Raw genomic sequence first — 15,476 nt, 5'->3', positions numbered from 1 at the left:
TGATTATAGGGTTACTATTAACAAGGCAGCCAAAGTAGATGCATATCCACTACCAAGGGTGGAAGACTTGTTTGCTGCTTTATCAGGTGGAAAATATTTTTCAAAACTGGACATGTCACAAGCATACTTGCAAGTGCCACTAGATGAGAATTCCAGAGAGTTAGTTACCATTAACACTCACAAGGGTTTATTCCAATATACAAGATTGCCATTTGGTGTTTCTGCTGCACCAGCAGTTTTTCAGAGATGCATGGAAAACCTTTTTCAAGGGTGCAAAGGCGTGTCAGTTTATTTGGATGACCTATTAGTGGCGGGGTCAACAGTGAAAGAACACCTTGAAAACCTAGACAAAGTTCTTGGTATAATGGCAACAGCTGGGTTAACATTGAATCTGACAAAATGCAAGTTTATGCTACCTAGTGTTGAGTACCTTGGTCATGTAATTGATCAACATGGGTTACACCCTACCAAAGAAAAAGTAAAAGCCATCAGAGAAGCTCCAGAACCACAAAATGTTAGTGAATTGAGGTCATTTCTAGGCATCATCAACTATTATGCCAAAGTTTTGCCAAACCTGTCAACCAAGTTAGCTCCACTGTATGCTTTACTTCAAAAAGAGTCCAAGTGGACCTGGGATCACAAGCAAGTCAAAGCTTTCCAGGCAGCAAAGAATGCACTACAAGGTGATGCACTCTTGGTACATTATGACAATTCAAAACAGTTAGTGTTGGCATGTGATGCCTCTCAATATGGGCTAGGAGGTGTTTTGTCCCATATCATGGATGATGGCCAAGAAAGACCAATAGCATATACCTCTAGAACTCTAACAGCAGCAGAGAAGAATTACTGCCAATTAGAAAAAGAAGCCCTAGCAGTTGTGTTTGCTGTTGGAAAGTTTCACAACTATCTTTATGGTAGACAATTCATGATTGAGTCTGACCATCAACCACTGTCTTACATTTTCAGCAATTCTAAGGCAATTTCACCAACAGCATCCTCTAGAATCAAGAGATGGGCACTCACTCTAAGTGCTTATTCCTACACTATCAAGTACAAGCCTGGAAAGAAGCTTGGAAATGCAGATGCTCTTAGTCGTTTACCGCGAAAAGCTACCACTGATTCCGATTGCATTCCAGGTGATCTTGTACATTTGCTAAACCATCTGTCAACCACCACGACCAGTTCAGAACACATCAAACGATGGACAGACACTGACCCAATTCTTTCAAGAGTTCGACAATACATCCTACAAGGCTGGCCAACCACACTACCAGGTGAAGAATTCAAGCCATTCAAGTCACGCAGAGGTGAACTTACTGTTCTAAATGGCTGCATCTTATGGGGAGCTAGAGTGGTGATACCAACCCAAGGTCAGAAATCTGTGTTGGATGAGTTACATGAAACACACTCAGGAGCAAGCAAGATGAAAGTTCTGGCCAGATCCTACATTTGGTGGCCAAAGATGGATTCTGAGATTGAAGAAATAGCCAGGAAGTGTTGTAACTGTCAACAGACCAGTACAGCTCCAGCCAAGGCTCCACTTCACCCATGGGAATGGCCTGCACAGCCTTGGAGCAGACTTCATTTGGATTTTGCAGGTCCTTATCTAGGGAGGATGTTTTTAGTGCTAGTAGATGCACACTCTAAATGGTTAGATGTACAAGTTATGGATACAATAACCAGTGAAAAGACCATTGCAAGATTACGCTTAATCTTTTCAACTCATGGCCTCCCACAACAGATTGTCACAGACAATGGGCCAACTTTTGTGAGTGAGACATTCAAAGAATTCATGGAACAGAATGGAATCAAACACACTTTTTCAGCTCCATACCATCCCTCATCTAATGGACTGGCAGAGAGGGCAGTGCAAACCTTTAAACAAGCTTTACGCCAGATGAAAGAGGAAAAGGGAAGCATAACCGAGAAACTTGCAAAGTTTTTGTTTAAATACCGAATTACGCCACATTCCACCACTGGAATACCACCAGCAGAATTACTGATGGGAAGAAAGTTAAGATCTAAGCTAGACTTACTGCAGCCAAGCCTTACAAGCAAGGTGCAACAGTCACAAATGACTCAGAAGAAACATCATGATGTCAAGAAGCCATACCGCCAATTTGTGGAAGGAAATTTAGTGTATGCTGAGAACTTTGCCAATAACAGCAAACTGAAATGGCTTCCAGGAAAAATCTCTAAGGTAACTGGACCATTATCTTACATCATAGATTTGTTAGATGGCAAAACAGTTCGTTCACATAAAGGCTAGAGAAGAACAACCATCAAGAAATGACACTAACTGGGACTATGTAAATAGTGACTCAGCTGAGCAATCAACAGACACTTCTCAACCTACAGCAAATATTGATGAGCAGTCCACACTGCGTCGGTCAACACGTACTCGACAGCCACCAGAACGATTTGATACCTCTCAGTATACTTGATATGTTAAAGCTTAAGAAGGGGGAGATGTAATGAACTCAGACTTTTATTATTTAATCATGTTGTAATTATCAGTTATATTGAACTATTAAGAGTTGTTAACGCGTGTTATAAGTCAAGGGACTTGCTCACTTAAGTACTTAGAGGGTACATTACATCCTCCAAGGCTGCTAAATTAGCTGCTTCAAAGCATTTAGTAAGATGGTGACCGATTCCTTTGTGAAACTTATCTTCCATAGACTGAAATCTCTTTTCGAACTCAGCATCAAGTTTGGAATAGGTGTTGTAAAGTGAGAGGGCTTTTGAGACATCTGGCAAGCAACGATAGCAAAAAAATGCAACATTTTCATAATTACATAGCTCAAAGTCCCTTTCTTGAATCGAGGCACAGGATCTATGCTCCCATTCAGAGCACCAATCACAGGAAATACAATCTTCAACCACCGTTTCATTACATTTAACACATACATCTACTTTAGCTGACTTATCTGATGATTTCTCTGGCGTAGTATTGGGTGATCTTGGTCTCTTGAATGGCATTTCCAGTTAGTGCCCACCTATATTACGAAAAAAGCTACAAACGACTGTAACAATGGTAATTACGCTCGCCTTTAGTGGTACCGTTAAAAGTGCCACGGTACAACAGCATTTAAGGGTAGAAATACGAGTACCGCGGCCAGTGAAAGACGACGATTTCTGTTGCAACTCTTCTGGTCACGTGAGTTTTTTTTTTTTGTATGCACCACTTGAATTCTGTGGGGTTACTGTTGACATTTGTGTTCCCTTGCTTTGCAAGGCTGTTGGCTGGGTGGCAGCAGCTATGAGTTGTTTGTTAAACTGTTCAAATCGTGAATTAAGGTCAGCTACAGATTTAGTCAACTTCTCTTCTATAACATTCATCTTTGCAGCTATAGACCTTATTCACTGAATTAATTTCATAGCGCTTACAACCCGTTGCGAAGGAGTTGTCCGCCAATATTAGCCATTTGCAGTACCAAAACCATAGTAACATCACAATTCTCCGCCAAATTCGCCATTTGCAGTACCATAACTATGGTAACATGATAGCAACCGTTGTGCTCGCCCAGTTTTAGAACTCAAAATGGCGTCCGAAAGACCATCACCATGGCAAATAGGGAGCCTTTTATGGCTTCGCGTGACATCAGAGGGTGCTTATTGTTCTAAATGAATAAGGTCTATTGAGTTCTGTTTTTCCTGAATGTCATCAAAAAATTTAAACGCTACTTCAATGGCTGACAAAGTTTACAGAAAAACTTGACACGTGAGTTTATGCATAGATAATATATACCTCCGTGTCCGGAGGTATATATTATCTATGGTTTATTTTAAAAAGTACCTTCAGTTAAGCCGGCACATTTGCTGTGCTCCCACTGTCCACACCAGTCACAACTGATACAGTCATTTTCAACGTTCTCGCTGCACGAAACACACGCGTAGTCAATGGTTTTACCCTCCTTGGCTGGTGGGGAGATGTCAGGTTGTCTATCTCGCTTGAACGGGTGCGACATATTCCGTCATAACGAAGATTGTAGTCACTTTGGACGATAAAACGAAGAGCTTGATTTCAACGTCTAATTGGTGCCCACTCTTCCTCCTTTTTGCAATTCAACCTGCAGCTCTCTTAGATATATACCAGGGTAGGATAATACGAGGTCAGGGTAGGATAATACGAGGTCAACCAACAGATATTTATCAGTTTCACCATGGTTTCACTGAGCTTCGAACAGCAACCGTTACGCCTTACAGATTTCTCCGCCTGACCAGTAACACAAAACCGCTCCGCATATCTCAAAACACTTCTTTCAATGATAAAAAAAAGTCTCTGTTATTTCATCAGCTGGTGCTCCAAGAAAAACATAATAATATAGTGCCAAATGATGTGCCACCGCAAATTATTTGAATAAGACAGTGGCATTTTTACTTACGTGTGATTGGTTATTTATCACGTGAGGCCAAAGCCTGGTATAACTTGCTGACAACGGATGCGCATAGGACTACCCCTTGAACAATGTGCACGAGACACGTTAATTCGTAATTGTACGTAAACTAGAAAAAAACAACGTAAACCAGCAAAGTCCTCGTGCTCCGGAGATCACAGTCCCAACTAGTCTGGCATAGCCAGACTATTTCTAGATCATCGATTAAAAAAAACATGCGCTGAACGGTAAAACATATACGTCATTTTGTACCGCAATATTACACCGTGTTTATCATCATCAGGTGTTGTGCTGAGGAGAGAAAGAATGGCAGTAGCGACCACGTCCTATGGCGGGGGCGGGTACGAATATCAGTTTGTAGACACTCCATTAGATATGTTTGTGTGTAAGATTTGTCAGTACCCGAGTAGAGAGCCTTATCTTAGTGAATGCTGTGGTCACACATTTTGTAAGTCTTGTCTTGAAGCTGCAAAGAGAGTTACCACTGTTACCAAAGCTTGTCCCATTTGCCGAGATGAAGAATTTGTTACCATTCGCAACAGACAAGCTGACCGAGCTATCAGGAGTCTTCATGTGTTCTGTACTAACAAGGAGAAAGGATGTGAGTGGCAAGGTGAAGTGAATGACATCATCAATCACCTTGGAAACAGTGACGGTTGTCAATTTGAAAATGTGACATGCTCCAATGATTGTGGAAAGTGTTTACAACGACAATATCTGATTGGTCATGTTGAGGATGAGTGTGTACGTCGTAAGGTTGACTGTCAGTATTGCCACATTACAGGAGAATATCAGTTTATTGAGGATGAACACAAGGAACAGTGTCCCAAGTTCCCCATAACCTGTCCCAACAAGTGTGAAGCTGATAATATACTTCGTGAGGATATTGATGAACACAGGAAGATGTGTCCACTTGAAGAAGTTACCTGTCCTAATGATTGTGGAATGACCTTACAACAACAGTACCTAACCACCCATGTCAAGATGGAGTGTCCACGTCTGAAGGTTGACTGTCAGTATTGCCACATTACAGGAGAACATCAGTTTATTGAGGGTGAACATAAGGAACAGTGTCCCAAGTTCCCTGTAGCGTGTCCCAACAAGTGTGAGGTTGTTAGTGTCCCAAGAGATGATGTAGAAGAACACATGAAGATGTGCCCACTGGAGCTAATCCAGTGTGAGTATCACATGGTGGGTTGTGAGGAGAGGATGGCTCGTAAGGATCAGAAGAAACACAATAAGGAGAAGATGGAAGAACACTTGTCCTTTACCACACGTCAGCTCTCTAACACTCAACACAATTTAGTTAATTGTCAAGTTGAGGCAGTAGACAGTAAAGATAAGCTAACAACAAAGATTACACTGACAGGAAAAGACCTGGCTGCTACTAAACAACACCTGAGCAGTGCTGTGAAGACAATTGATCAACTCATACAGAGACTACAACAAACAGAAAGAGATTTTAAAGATGAACTGTGCACAACTAGAGAAAACCTCCAAACTACACAAGAAGAAACTAAAGGCAAGTTTGTAGAAATGATCAAGTCTTTTGCTGATGCACAAAAAGAACTAGCTGATACTAAAGCTGATTTGAAGTCTACCCAAGAAGAGACCAGGAAGACAAAGGATGATCTTACTCAACAACTTGCAGTAACTAAACAAGAAGCAAAGAAGACAAAAGATGAACTAACTCAGAAACTCACTAATACACAAAGAGATCTTAACACTACAAAACAACAACTAGCCACAACTTGTCAAAATCTTACAAAAGCTGAAAAGGAACACATCACACTAGCTGCCAATACTGATGAGGTACTAGCTAAACTGGAAACCAAATTCCAAACAAAGATCACAGAGATTGAAACTGCTGCTCAGAAGAGGATCACTGAACTGGAAACTAAACTGGAACAGAAGACACAACAAATTGAACTGATAATATCTGACCCAAGGATATTCTGGTACAACACTGTTAACTATCAAGCATCAAAGTTATCATCAGGTGATCAAGTTATCCCAGTGATTGTGAAGATGTCAGAGTATACCAAGAAGAAGAGTGATAAAGTTAACTGGTACAGTGACTCATTCTTTATTCACCACAAGGGATACAAAATGTGTTTAAATGTCTATGCTGGCAGGAGTAGTGGTTACATGACAGTGTACCTGTTCCTCATGAAGGGTCCATATGATGATCAGTTAAGGTGGCCACTGGAGGGACATTGTGAGGTGAAGTTGTTGAACCAGATCAGTAACAGTGAACATCATTTAGAGAATGGGAGGTATCAGGATAATGGTCGTAAGAGGGTCACCAGTGGGATAGTGGTCACTAGTGGGGAGAGGTGTAGTTATGCCATGTGGTTCTCTGATAAATTCATTTCCCATGAACAACTCCAGAAGATCACTCCCACATGTCAGTACCTCAAAGATGATAGTATCTTCCTTCAAGTAGACTATAAACTAGGTACAGTGTGATTACTTGAAATAATTTTTGTTTTTTGGCTTCAACATAAATCTGTATGATACCATCTTTTGTGTGACAAAACATGATTATGATTGTTGATGATTCATAAACCACTGGTTGGTGTTTTGTTCATCATAGTTAACTCTTATAAGTGAGGTAACAATTATATAATTACTGTATACATACACACTAACGGACACACACTACAACACATATATACAGTATACATAATTTTGTAACTACATTATCATTTGTACATACACAAAACAGTACTGGGAAGAGGTTTCTGTGTTTACACAAAATTGAAATACTCTAAGCTGTGAACAGTTATATACAGTATTTTCAGGTATGCAAATTTCAGTATGTCTATTTGATACCAGTTTTTGCAAGCAATTACTGTGCAAATTGTGTTTAGGCAGAAAATTGGATTTTTTTGGCCAGTTTTGTAAACTTACAAAACAAATGTGGCATCTTCTAAGCCTTGCCACAATTGGTGAATTGTTTACTCTGCTTATATAGCATATAGCAAGGGAAATTCAATTGTGGGTATCAGTTTCCAGTATTGGATATTAGTGTTAGAAATGTACTGTTTAGAAAATTTGCTAGCGAAGTGAGCAAATTTACCAGTAGAGTTAGAAATTTTACTAGTAGGGTTAGCAAATTTCCTAGGAAATTGCTTTTTATTAGAATAATGTTAGAAAATGTGTTAGGAGGGTTAGATATAATGAGTTGCGAAGAAAGTCAAAACTAAAGTACTTCTGTATAAATTATTACCAATAGTGGAAACTTTAACCCACAATTAAAAGGTCTAGGATATACTATATAAGTGTACACATGTTTCTAAATTGGTAAGGTCAAAGGATGCCACATTTGGCTACTAATAAGAGAGTTGCTTAAATTAGCAAAAATTGAAGTAGTCTGTTGAAATCCTTGGGTTGCCAAATTTGGTGACTTCTAATAATTGTTGGCAATAATCTAGAAGCTACTAATTGTGGTAATCACATGATTCCATAATTTACCAAATGCCATGCCTACATTATTGGGGAGCCTTAGAGAGCCTCCCAGTCTGACTATTCCCAAAAGTTTACATAACAAACATGGAAACCTTACACTAAGGCTAGCCCATGATGTTGTTTAGTATCCGTCTAATATATATATGTACTCTTCCTGATCTAGCTATAGGGGTCATTAAGAAGACTCCTTTAGCCTGCTCTAGTGATTGTGGAATTATTACAGAGCAGTCAACCCTGTTGGTGTTCTCAAGTTATACCAAGTCATATGTGTTGATAACCCTTGTTTTCCAGAATAACCCTACCAGGTGTGTACGCAGGAATGTTTTCACTACTGGGGGCTAAGTGACTGTTATATTAGAGTAAATTATATTTATTTCCTGACTGTTTTATTAGAATAGTTCAATCAAAAATGCTACAAGTGTTGCTATCATGTGAAAAACTATTACTTTACTAAGATAGAGGGGTCATTCCATACTAAATCAACAAAAAAATCTGGACCCCTTTCAATTTTTGTGAAATTTGGCACAAATATGGACCCTTTCAAGAAACTTTCTCACACCAAAATTTGCCTCATTTCATTGGTCTCCCTTTAAGTTATGACCACTAAAAGTTTCTGCTGAAAATTTTATTTTGCTTACACATCTTCAATAAAATGGCCATAACTTTGCTTATGATTCACGTAAAAACTTCTGGTTTAGAGTTTTGAAATCCTTATTAAATTCTCTTTCAGATGATGTATGATGTTTTATAATTGCTCAAACGAAAAGGTCAAACCACAAAAATGTAGCTTCTTCCTTTGATCTTAATTTTCAAAAATATGTATTCTTTAATTAAATGTATTTTTGGTTTACATGTTGCTCTAATACCCATCATTCACCACTGTGAGTTTAAAGTTGGGACCAATAGTAGATCATGAGTTATCAGTATTATTGTGTAGCCTTGTAATCACTGCTGTTTGTATGGTATTTTTACAGTGTAATTTCCAATACCAATTGCGAGTAACCTTATATTTGTATGTCGCAAATCATTTTATGCATTAAAATAGTTAGGGTTTGTATTGACAAGGGCTCACTACAGTGAAACCATACTAACAGAGCCACTTTTAAAGTTATAAGCAAGTTGGAGCAATAACAAGGCTGCCTAATAAAGGAATCACTGATTATATTTTTGCTGTAAGTTCGGTGTCCTATAAAATAGAGGTGGCCACTATAACAAGGTGGTCTTATTATAGAGATAGCTATATTTATAATGGATTTACTGTACAACTAATGATATTCCAATCTATTCTTTCAATTTGACGTGTGTATAATGGATGCATATGACACAGTTATTCATACAAATGTGGAACTGTCAAATCGAAATTCCATGTCTTAGTGATATTCAAAGCTTCTTGGTCATAATACTTAGATAGCTGCTTCATATAGTTACTTTAGAGCAGAAATATCCTATTTAAGTTGCCCTTAGGCCTTTAAGGTAGCCACTAAGATGTTACACTGTATCACTTTTGAATTATACTTTGAAAGGGCAAGCCTACTACTGACCACTTAAAGGCCACCTTTGTTTGTTTGTTTGTACCTATAAACAATGCTTTTGCTGGAAAAATGTACACTTCTAAAACCACTATGCATTGTCTTGTTCATCAAAAATTTGATGGAATAGAGTAGAAAGTGGCCACCTGTATAGAAAGGCCACCACTCCATAAGGGGCAATTTTAAATTGTTAGCTACTATACACTTATGCAAATTAATGTATTAAGCAGCTACCTGGCCCAGAAATTTTGGCCCAAAGGTAACTGGCTTACTTAAATATAGCAATGTAGCTCATAATTTGATTCTAGAAATGTTCCATAGAAATTACATTGTACAAAGGTTCACTACACACACTGACCCATATCTATAGTTTTAAGTGAAATACATCAATAATTGATTAAAGAAAGGGTCAAGGCAATTACTTTCAAGGTTAAATCAGAGTGTTATAGTAAAGGTTGAGACTGAAACTGGTGCATATTGCATGACAGTCTCTACAATCATTCACATGTAACTTTGATATGCAATGAAATCCGACATATTGATATCAGTATACAATTGAATTTTTGAAGGTGTAAGTTGAAAAGATGTTACATTCATTACCACTCGTTCGAAAAGCTCTAGTAGATTACAACATTTGAAACATTCATGCCTGTGTTAACAACTAAGAAAGCTACATAACATTGTTTTATTTGTAAGTGTTTCAAATTACAGTGGAACTTGTCTTAGTAGCCACCTATAATGAAAGGCCACCTTTCTATTTAGGGTCAACTTTAAATTGTTCTAGTAAGACATTTATACACATAAAACTATATACATAGATGGTGGTATGTGACACTATCCTAGTGATAGTATCATTAGACCCTTTTTGTGGTGGATTTAGTGGATTTTGGAGGTGTCTAAGTTACTTAGACCCTTTTCATGCATATTTATTACGCGCACCTGCAGCAATGCATAGCCACCTGAAAATGAATTTCAGTAATTTTAAACCCATAACTGTTGTTATGGTGGAGTAATGGCTTGTTTCTACTAATGAACGCTACATTTCTCTGTTACAAGCAGCCGTCAACAGTGTTAAGGTATTACAACTACATAAGAGGTCTAAATAACTTAGACTTCAGACCACAGGGGTCTAAGTAATTTAGGCCCTGTAGTAGTGCCTTCGCTTCACTCAGGTGCCACGACACAGGTTACTAAAGTACTTAGATCCTTGTGGTCTGAAGTCTAACTATTACATAATCCTAAAGGGTAATTCTGTGTTATAGGGACTTCAATCAGAGGGATTGTTTGATAATACCAAAACCATTCACTGGTCAGAGTAAGATGGTTTGAAGTAAAATATGTGCTAGCTAGTAGATGGTGAACAAATGCATATGAACATTTATTTTGTTGTGCACAATAACACAAGTACTGTAAGCCTGGAAAGTTTTGATGGTCTACTGTACCTAATAATAATTGTTATAAATATCTGTTCCTACTTTATAGATACACACTTACATTTGTATTTGGGGAGCTTCTACAGAAAGATCTTAACGGAGTTTTTGCAGAGTGGAATTCTCACCCGATTAGAAAGAACAGACATGCTCGTTCATCACATGGCTGCCCTGATGATATTTATGATATGCCAGTACTGCATGGTGAGTTTAGATGTATACACAAACACAGATGTAACATATGAATTACAGGGGTGCAAGACCAGCTTCAAGATTTTAATACTAACTTGTGGGCACAGTGCATGTTACATGAGTCAGTATCACCACCAAGATTCTACCCAGATGATTTCAAAACATCTGCAAGTACAATTTTGTACAATGGTCTTGGATTAAATCCAAATGCTATAACGCACTACAATTGTCGTAATGTGTACCTTAAATTGGTTCACTTGATTAATTCCTTACTAGACCGTGGTGTAACTATATGTTCAAACTTGTCAATAACTGATTCAAGGGATGACAATGATGATGATACTGTGTAATGAACTGATAAATTACTTTATGTGACATGAAGTATCCATGGTGACTACAATTAAAAATTGGTCTCTGACCACCACTCCACTACCTTCAAATTAACAACAAGCACACAATCAGTATAGCTATACAGTAGTATATATTGCTTACATCCTTGCTGGTACATCTTTTGCTGTGTTTCAAGAGACAGCGTTCAATAACCTTGCGGTATATATTTTCAAAATTTTTCTTGAGGGAGCATTCCCCAGACTCCCTAGCTTGACATGCTAAGCACATGCAGTTGAGCATCACATGAAAGAAATAATTATCTCTGACTTAAACATCACATGCATCATGATCAATAAAAAGTAGTGTGCATGACTATGACCTCTGTTGCAGTCCATGGATGGCCTGACCTCTCAAATTATCTCTGGAGTAAGTTGTGTTGCATGTAATTAAACTATAGTCTAATAATTGAAGCACGGTATACTGTAGCATTAACTATGCGGGAGCATTACTTATGACATATGCATGTAGAAAAACGTTCAGGGTCTTCTGAAACAGTTTCCTCCATCCAACCAGATAGTTAACCTGCAAATGCTGTACCACACATGCTTGAAAGTATTTGTGAATCAGTTGAATCAGAAGCAGACCCTCTCAATTTTGGTCAATGTATAAATTTTGCCTAGGTAAATTTTTTTTCCTGGCTATGCCACTGGTCTGGTATTATGTACAATACATTGTGGTATCTAGGAATGGTTGAAACCATTGCCAGATCATTCCTTGCCACACATCCAAATAAGGGAGGGAATATTGGATGTCCTTTGTACTGTATGTAACCACCCTCGAACATGTTACACTTTCAAGCTAATAACTCTACTTGTAGCTATATACCAACATTAAATAATGACATACTAAAACAAAGTGGTATTGGTAAGGGAGTGATGATGTTGTACAGACATCCTAAGGATACCCGCAAAAATAAGGAAAAGGCTGAAAAGTTGATCAGTTAGTCAATCCTGTCATGTCAGTAGTGTTATACCAATGTTCTCAATTAGATGAGTGGGCGAGGCCGATATTTGGATTGACGTCTGATTTCAAGACTCTCAGTTGTGAGGAGAGAGAGAATCGAGACTATGAGCTGTTGTCTGTAGAGACTCAGGTTAGTTAGATAGCACCTCTCATTGTCATTTTGCTTCTTGTACTGTTAGCTCTGGTGGAGATGGCAGTAGTCGTAAAACAGGAATGGAAGATGATGGGTAAATAAGGCTGCTGGACTGTACCATGATAGAGTCATCCATGGTGTCAATATTGAGGTGATCTTATTAATGAGATCATGAAGTGTATGTTTGGGACCTTTGTGATTAACACCAACTTGCAAGCAATCACTTTATATCGCACCTTGTTATATTACAGTCCACAGAAGCCGGGTGACAAAGGCTGGGTGGGGAGGGCTAGTGTTCCCATGCCTTCCCACAAGGACTATGTGGTACAACCAAAATCAGCTGTATCCCAAGAAATGAGTGTTAAGGTATGTATCACAGTTTAACACACATGATGACATAGATCACAACTATTTCATGTGGTGTAGGGATCATCAAAGAAGACTCCTGGACGATATGAGAAACACATGCAGAAAGTGAAGGACAGTCGAGCAGCTAACAACCGTAACAAAATGCATGCAGCCACTTTAAGTTTGCCTTTTGTATTCACCTTACCTTTTGGTTAAACTAATGAAAAATAAAAATAATAAATAATAAATAAATAAGTCTGGGGGGAAGAGGATTATTGTGATCGTACAATACACTAACATTGTAACAAATTACTGTGATCATACTAAAACTTATTGTATAAACAATGCAACGTGCACTGCACGAGACACGTGTAATTCGTAATTGTACGTAAACTAGCAAAGTCCTCGTGCTCCTGAGATCACAGCCACAACGTCTATTTCTCGAACTTCGATAGAAAAGCATGCGCTGAACGGTAAAGCACATACGTCATATTGTCCGCAGTGTTACACCGTGTTTATCATTGTCAGGTGTTGTACTGAGGAGAGAAAGAATGGCAGTAGCCACCACGCCCAATGGCGGGGGCGGGTACGAATATCAGTTTGTAGACACTCCATCAGATATCCTTGTGTGTAAGATTTGTCAGTACCCGAGTAGAGAGCCTTATCTTAGTGAATGTTGTGGTCACACATTTTGTAAGTCTTGTCTTGAGGCTGCAAAGAGAGTTACCACTGTTACCAAAGCTTGTCCCATTTGCCGAGATGAAGAATTCGTTACCATTCGCAACAGACAAGCTGACCGAGCTATCAGGAGTCTTCATGTGTTCTGTACTAACAAGGAGAAAGGATGTGAGTGGCAGGGTGAAGTGAATGACATCATCAATCACCTTGGAAACAGTGATGGTTGTCAATTTGAAAATGTGACATGCTCCAATGATTGTGGAAAGTGTTTACAACGACAATATCTGACTGGTCATGTTAAGGATGAGTGTGTACATCGTAAGGTTGACTGTCGGTATTGCCACATTACAGGAGAACATCAGTTTATTGAGGGTGAACACAAGGAACAGTGTCCCAAGTTCCCCGTAGCCTGTCCCAACAAGTGTGAAGCTGATAACATACTTCGTGAGGATATTGATAAACACAGGAAAATGTGTCCACTTGAAGAAGTTGCCTGTCCTAATGATTGTGGAATGACCTTACAACGACAGTACCTAACCACTCATGTCAAGATGGAGTGTCCACGTCTGAAGGTTGACTGTCAGTATTGCCACATTACAGGAGAACATCAGTTTATTGAGGGTGAACACAAGGAACAGTGTCTCAAGTTCCCCATAGCCTGTCCCAACAAGTGTGAGGTTGGTAGTGTCCCAAGAGATGATGTAGAAGAACACATGAAGATGTGCCCACTGGAGCTAATCCAGTGTGAGTATCACGTGGTGGGTTGTGAGGAGAGGATGGCTCGTAAGGATCAGAAGAAACACAACAAGGAGAAGATGGAACAACACTTGTCCTATACTACATGTCAGCTCACTAACACTCAACACAATTTAGCTAAATTCCAAACAAAGATCACAGAGATTGAAACTGCTGCTCAGAAGAGGATCACTGAACTGGAAACTAAACTGGAACAGAAAAACAATGAAATATTACAAATGTCATGTGTTCTTCAACCACTTTGGATGCCATATCTCAAAACTACATCATCAAAGTTATCATCAGGTGATCAAGTTGTTCCAGTGATTGTGAAGATGTCAACATATAACAAGAAGAAGAAAGATTTGGCCAGGTGGTGCAGTGACTCATTCTATACTCATTACAAGGGATACAAAATGTATTTGAATGTCTATGCTGTTGGTTATGATGGTTTCTTGACAGTTTACCTGTTCCTCATGAAGGGTCCATATGATGATCAGTTAAAGTGGCCAATGAAGGGACATTGTGAAGTGAAGTTGTTGAACCAGATCAGTAACAGTGAACATCATTTAGGGGTTGGGAGGCATCAGGATAGTGGTTGTCAAAGGGTAACCAACAGGGAGAGATCTGAATATGCAGTGTGGTTCACTAAACGGTTCATTCCCCATGAAGACCTCCAGAAGATCACTCCCACATGTCAGTACCTCAAAGATGATAGTATCTTCCTTCAAGTAGACTATAAACTAGACTAGAATAATGTACATTGCAGTAATGGTTAAGTGTGGAATTCAGATGTGTGAAAACGTACCTTTTTTGCATAGATTGTGGTTTTCAAAATAATTATAGTTGTATGTGATTCTCAACTGCAATATACACTGCATGACTGCGAATCTATCACCGATGTCAATCTCATGATGTTTCAATATAATAACTGCTGCTAATAATACAATTTCATTTCAAGCAAGTGAAACAACAAACATAACACTACTATTGCTGTAATTAACACTCAAGTAGTTTCAAAATTTCACTGATGCATTATATAAAACTTTTGTTATACCATGATTGGTCTACTGGCCACAAAGTCACTGAGTGCAGACTAGACTACAAAGTGATAAATGAAAGGTTCTATGGTGCAATAATTGCTGGCATGCACCATTGCAATATAGCAATGTATGACTTGGTATAAAGGCATTCAGGAGCTCTAAAA

The 15,476-nt window shown here is 38.7% G+C and overlaps 3 protein-coding genes across 3 annotated transcripts; all 3 read left to right on the top strand.

The window, feature by feature from the left end:
- Positions 1–4,503: 4,503 nt before the first annotated feature.
- Positions 4,504–6,869, top strand: LOC136239955 (TNF receptor-associated factor 5-like). The gene is made up of 2 exons (XM_066030699.1): positions 4,504–4,627; positions 4,684–6,869. The coding sequence occupies exon 2, from the start codon at positions 4,707–4,709 to the stop codon at positions 6,867–6,869; it is 2,163 nt and encodes a 720-aa protein (XP_065886771.1). The 5' UTR covers positions 4,504–4,627; positions 4,684–4,706.
- A 5,418-nt stretch (positions 6,870–12,287) lies between these two features.
- On the top strand, positions 12,288–13,072 carry LOC136239954 (protein IWS1 homolog). Its single transcript, XM_066030697.1, has 5 exons — positions 12,288–12,351; positions 12,402–12,489; positions 12,555–12,602; positions 12,760–12,874; positions 12,935–13,072. The coding sequence occupies exons 1-5, from the start codon at positions 12,288–12,290 to the stop codon at positions 13,070–13,072; spliced, it is 453 nt and encodes a 150-aa protein (XP_065886769.1).
- A 154-nt stretch (positions 13,073–13,226) lies between these two features.
- LOC136240422 (TNF receptor-associated factor 4-like) lies at positions 13,227–15,132 on the top strand. Its single transcript, XM_066031405.1, has 2 exons — positions 13,227–13,329; positions 13,385–15,132. Exon 2 carries the CDS (start codon positions 13,408–13,410, stop codon positions 15,019–15,021), a length of 1,614 nt encoding a protein of 537 aa, XP_065887477.1. The 5' UTR covers positions 13,227–13,329; positions 13,385–13,407; the 3' UTR covers positions 15,022–15,132.
- Positions 15,133–15,476: the final 344 nt, after the last annotated feature.

The sequence above is a fragment of the Dysidea avara genome, chromosome 12 (assembly GCF_963678975.1).
Source record: "Dysidea avara chromosome 12, odDysAvar1.4, whole genome shotgun sequence".
NCBI lineage: Eukaryota > Metazoa > Porifera > Demospongiae > Dictyoceratida > Dysideidae > Dysidea > Dysidea avara.
The sequence above is the reverse complement of the archived record's forward strand: the minus strand, read 5'-3'. Positions and strand labels throughout refer to the sequence as shown.

What these genes read in the sequence shown, in the direction of transcription:
- LOC136240422 (XM_066031405.1), top strand. Translation starts at nt 13,408, where the DNA reads ATGGCAGTAGCCACCACGCCCAATGGCGGGGGCGGGTACGAATATCAG.
- LOC136239955 (XM_066030699.1), top strand. Translation starts at nt 4,707, where the DNA reads ATGGCAGTAGCGACCACGTCCTATGGCGGGGGCGGGTACGAATATCAG.
- LOC136239954 (XM_066030697.1), top strand. Translation starts at nt 12,288, where the DNA reads ATGATGTTGTACAGACATCCTAAGGATACCCGCAAAAATAAGGAAAAG. An exon ending in AATCGAGACTATGAGCTGTT is followed by an intron (nt 12,490 to 12,554) that starts GTCTGTAGAGAC and finishes TTGTACTGTTAG; the next exon opens with CTCTGGTGGAGATGGCAGTA. An exon ending in ACAGGAATGGAAGATGATGG is followed by an intron (nt 12,603 to 12,759) that starts GTAAATAAGGCT and finishes GTTATATTACAG; the next exon opens with TCCACAGAAGCCGGGTGACA.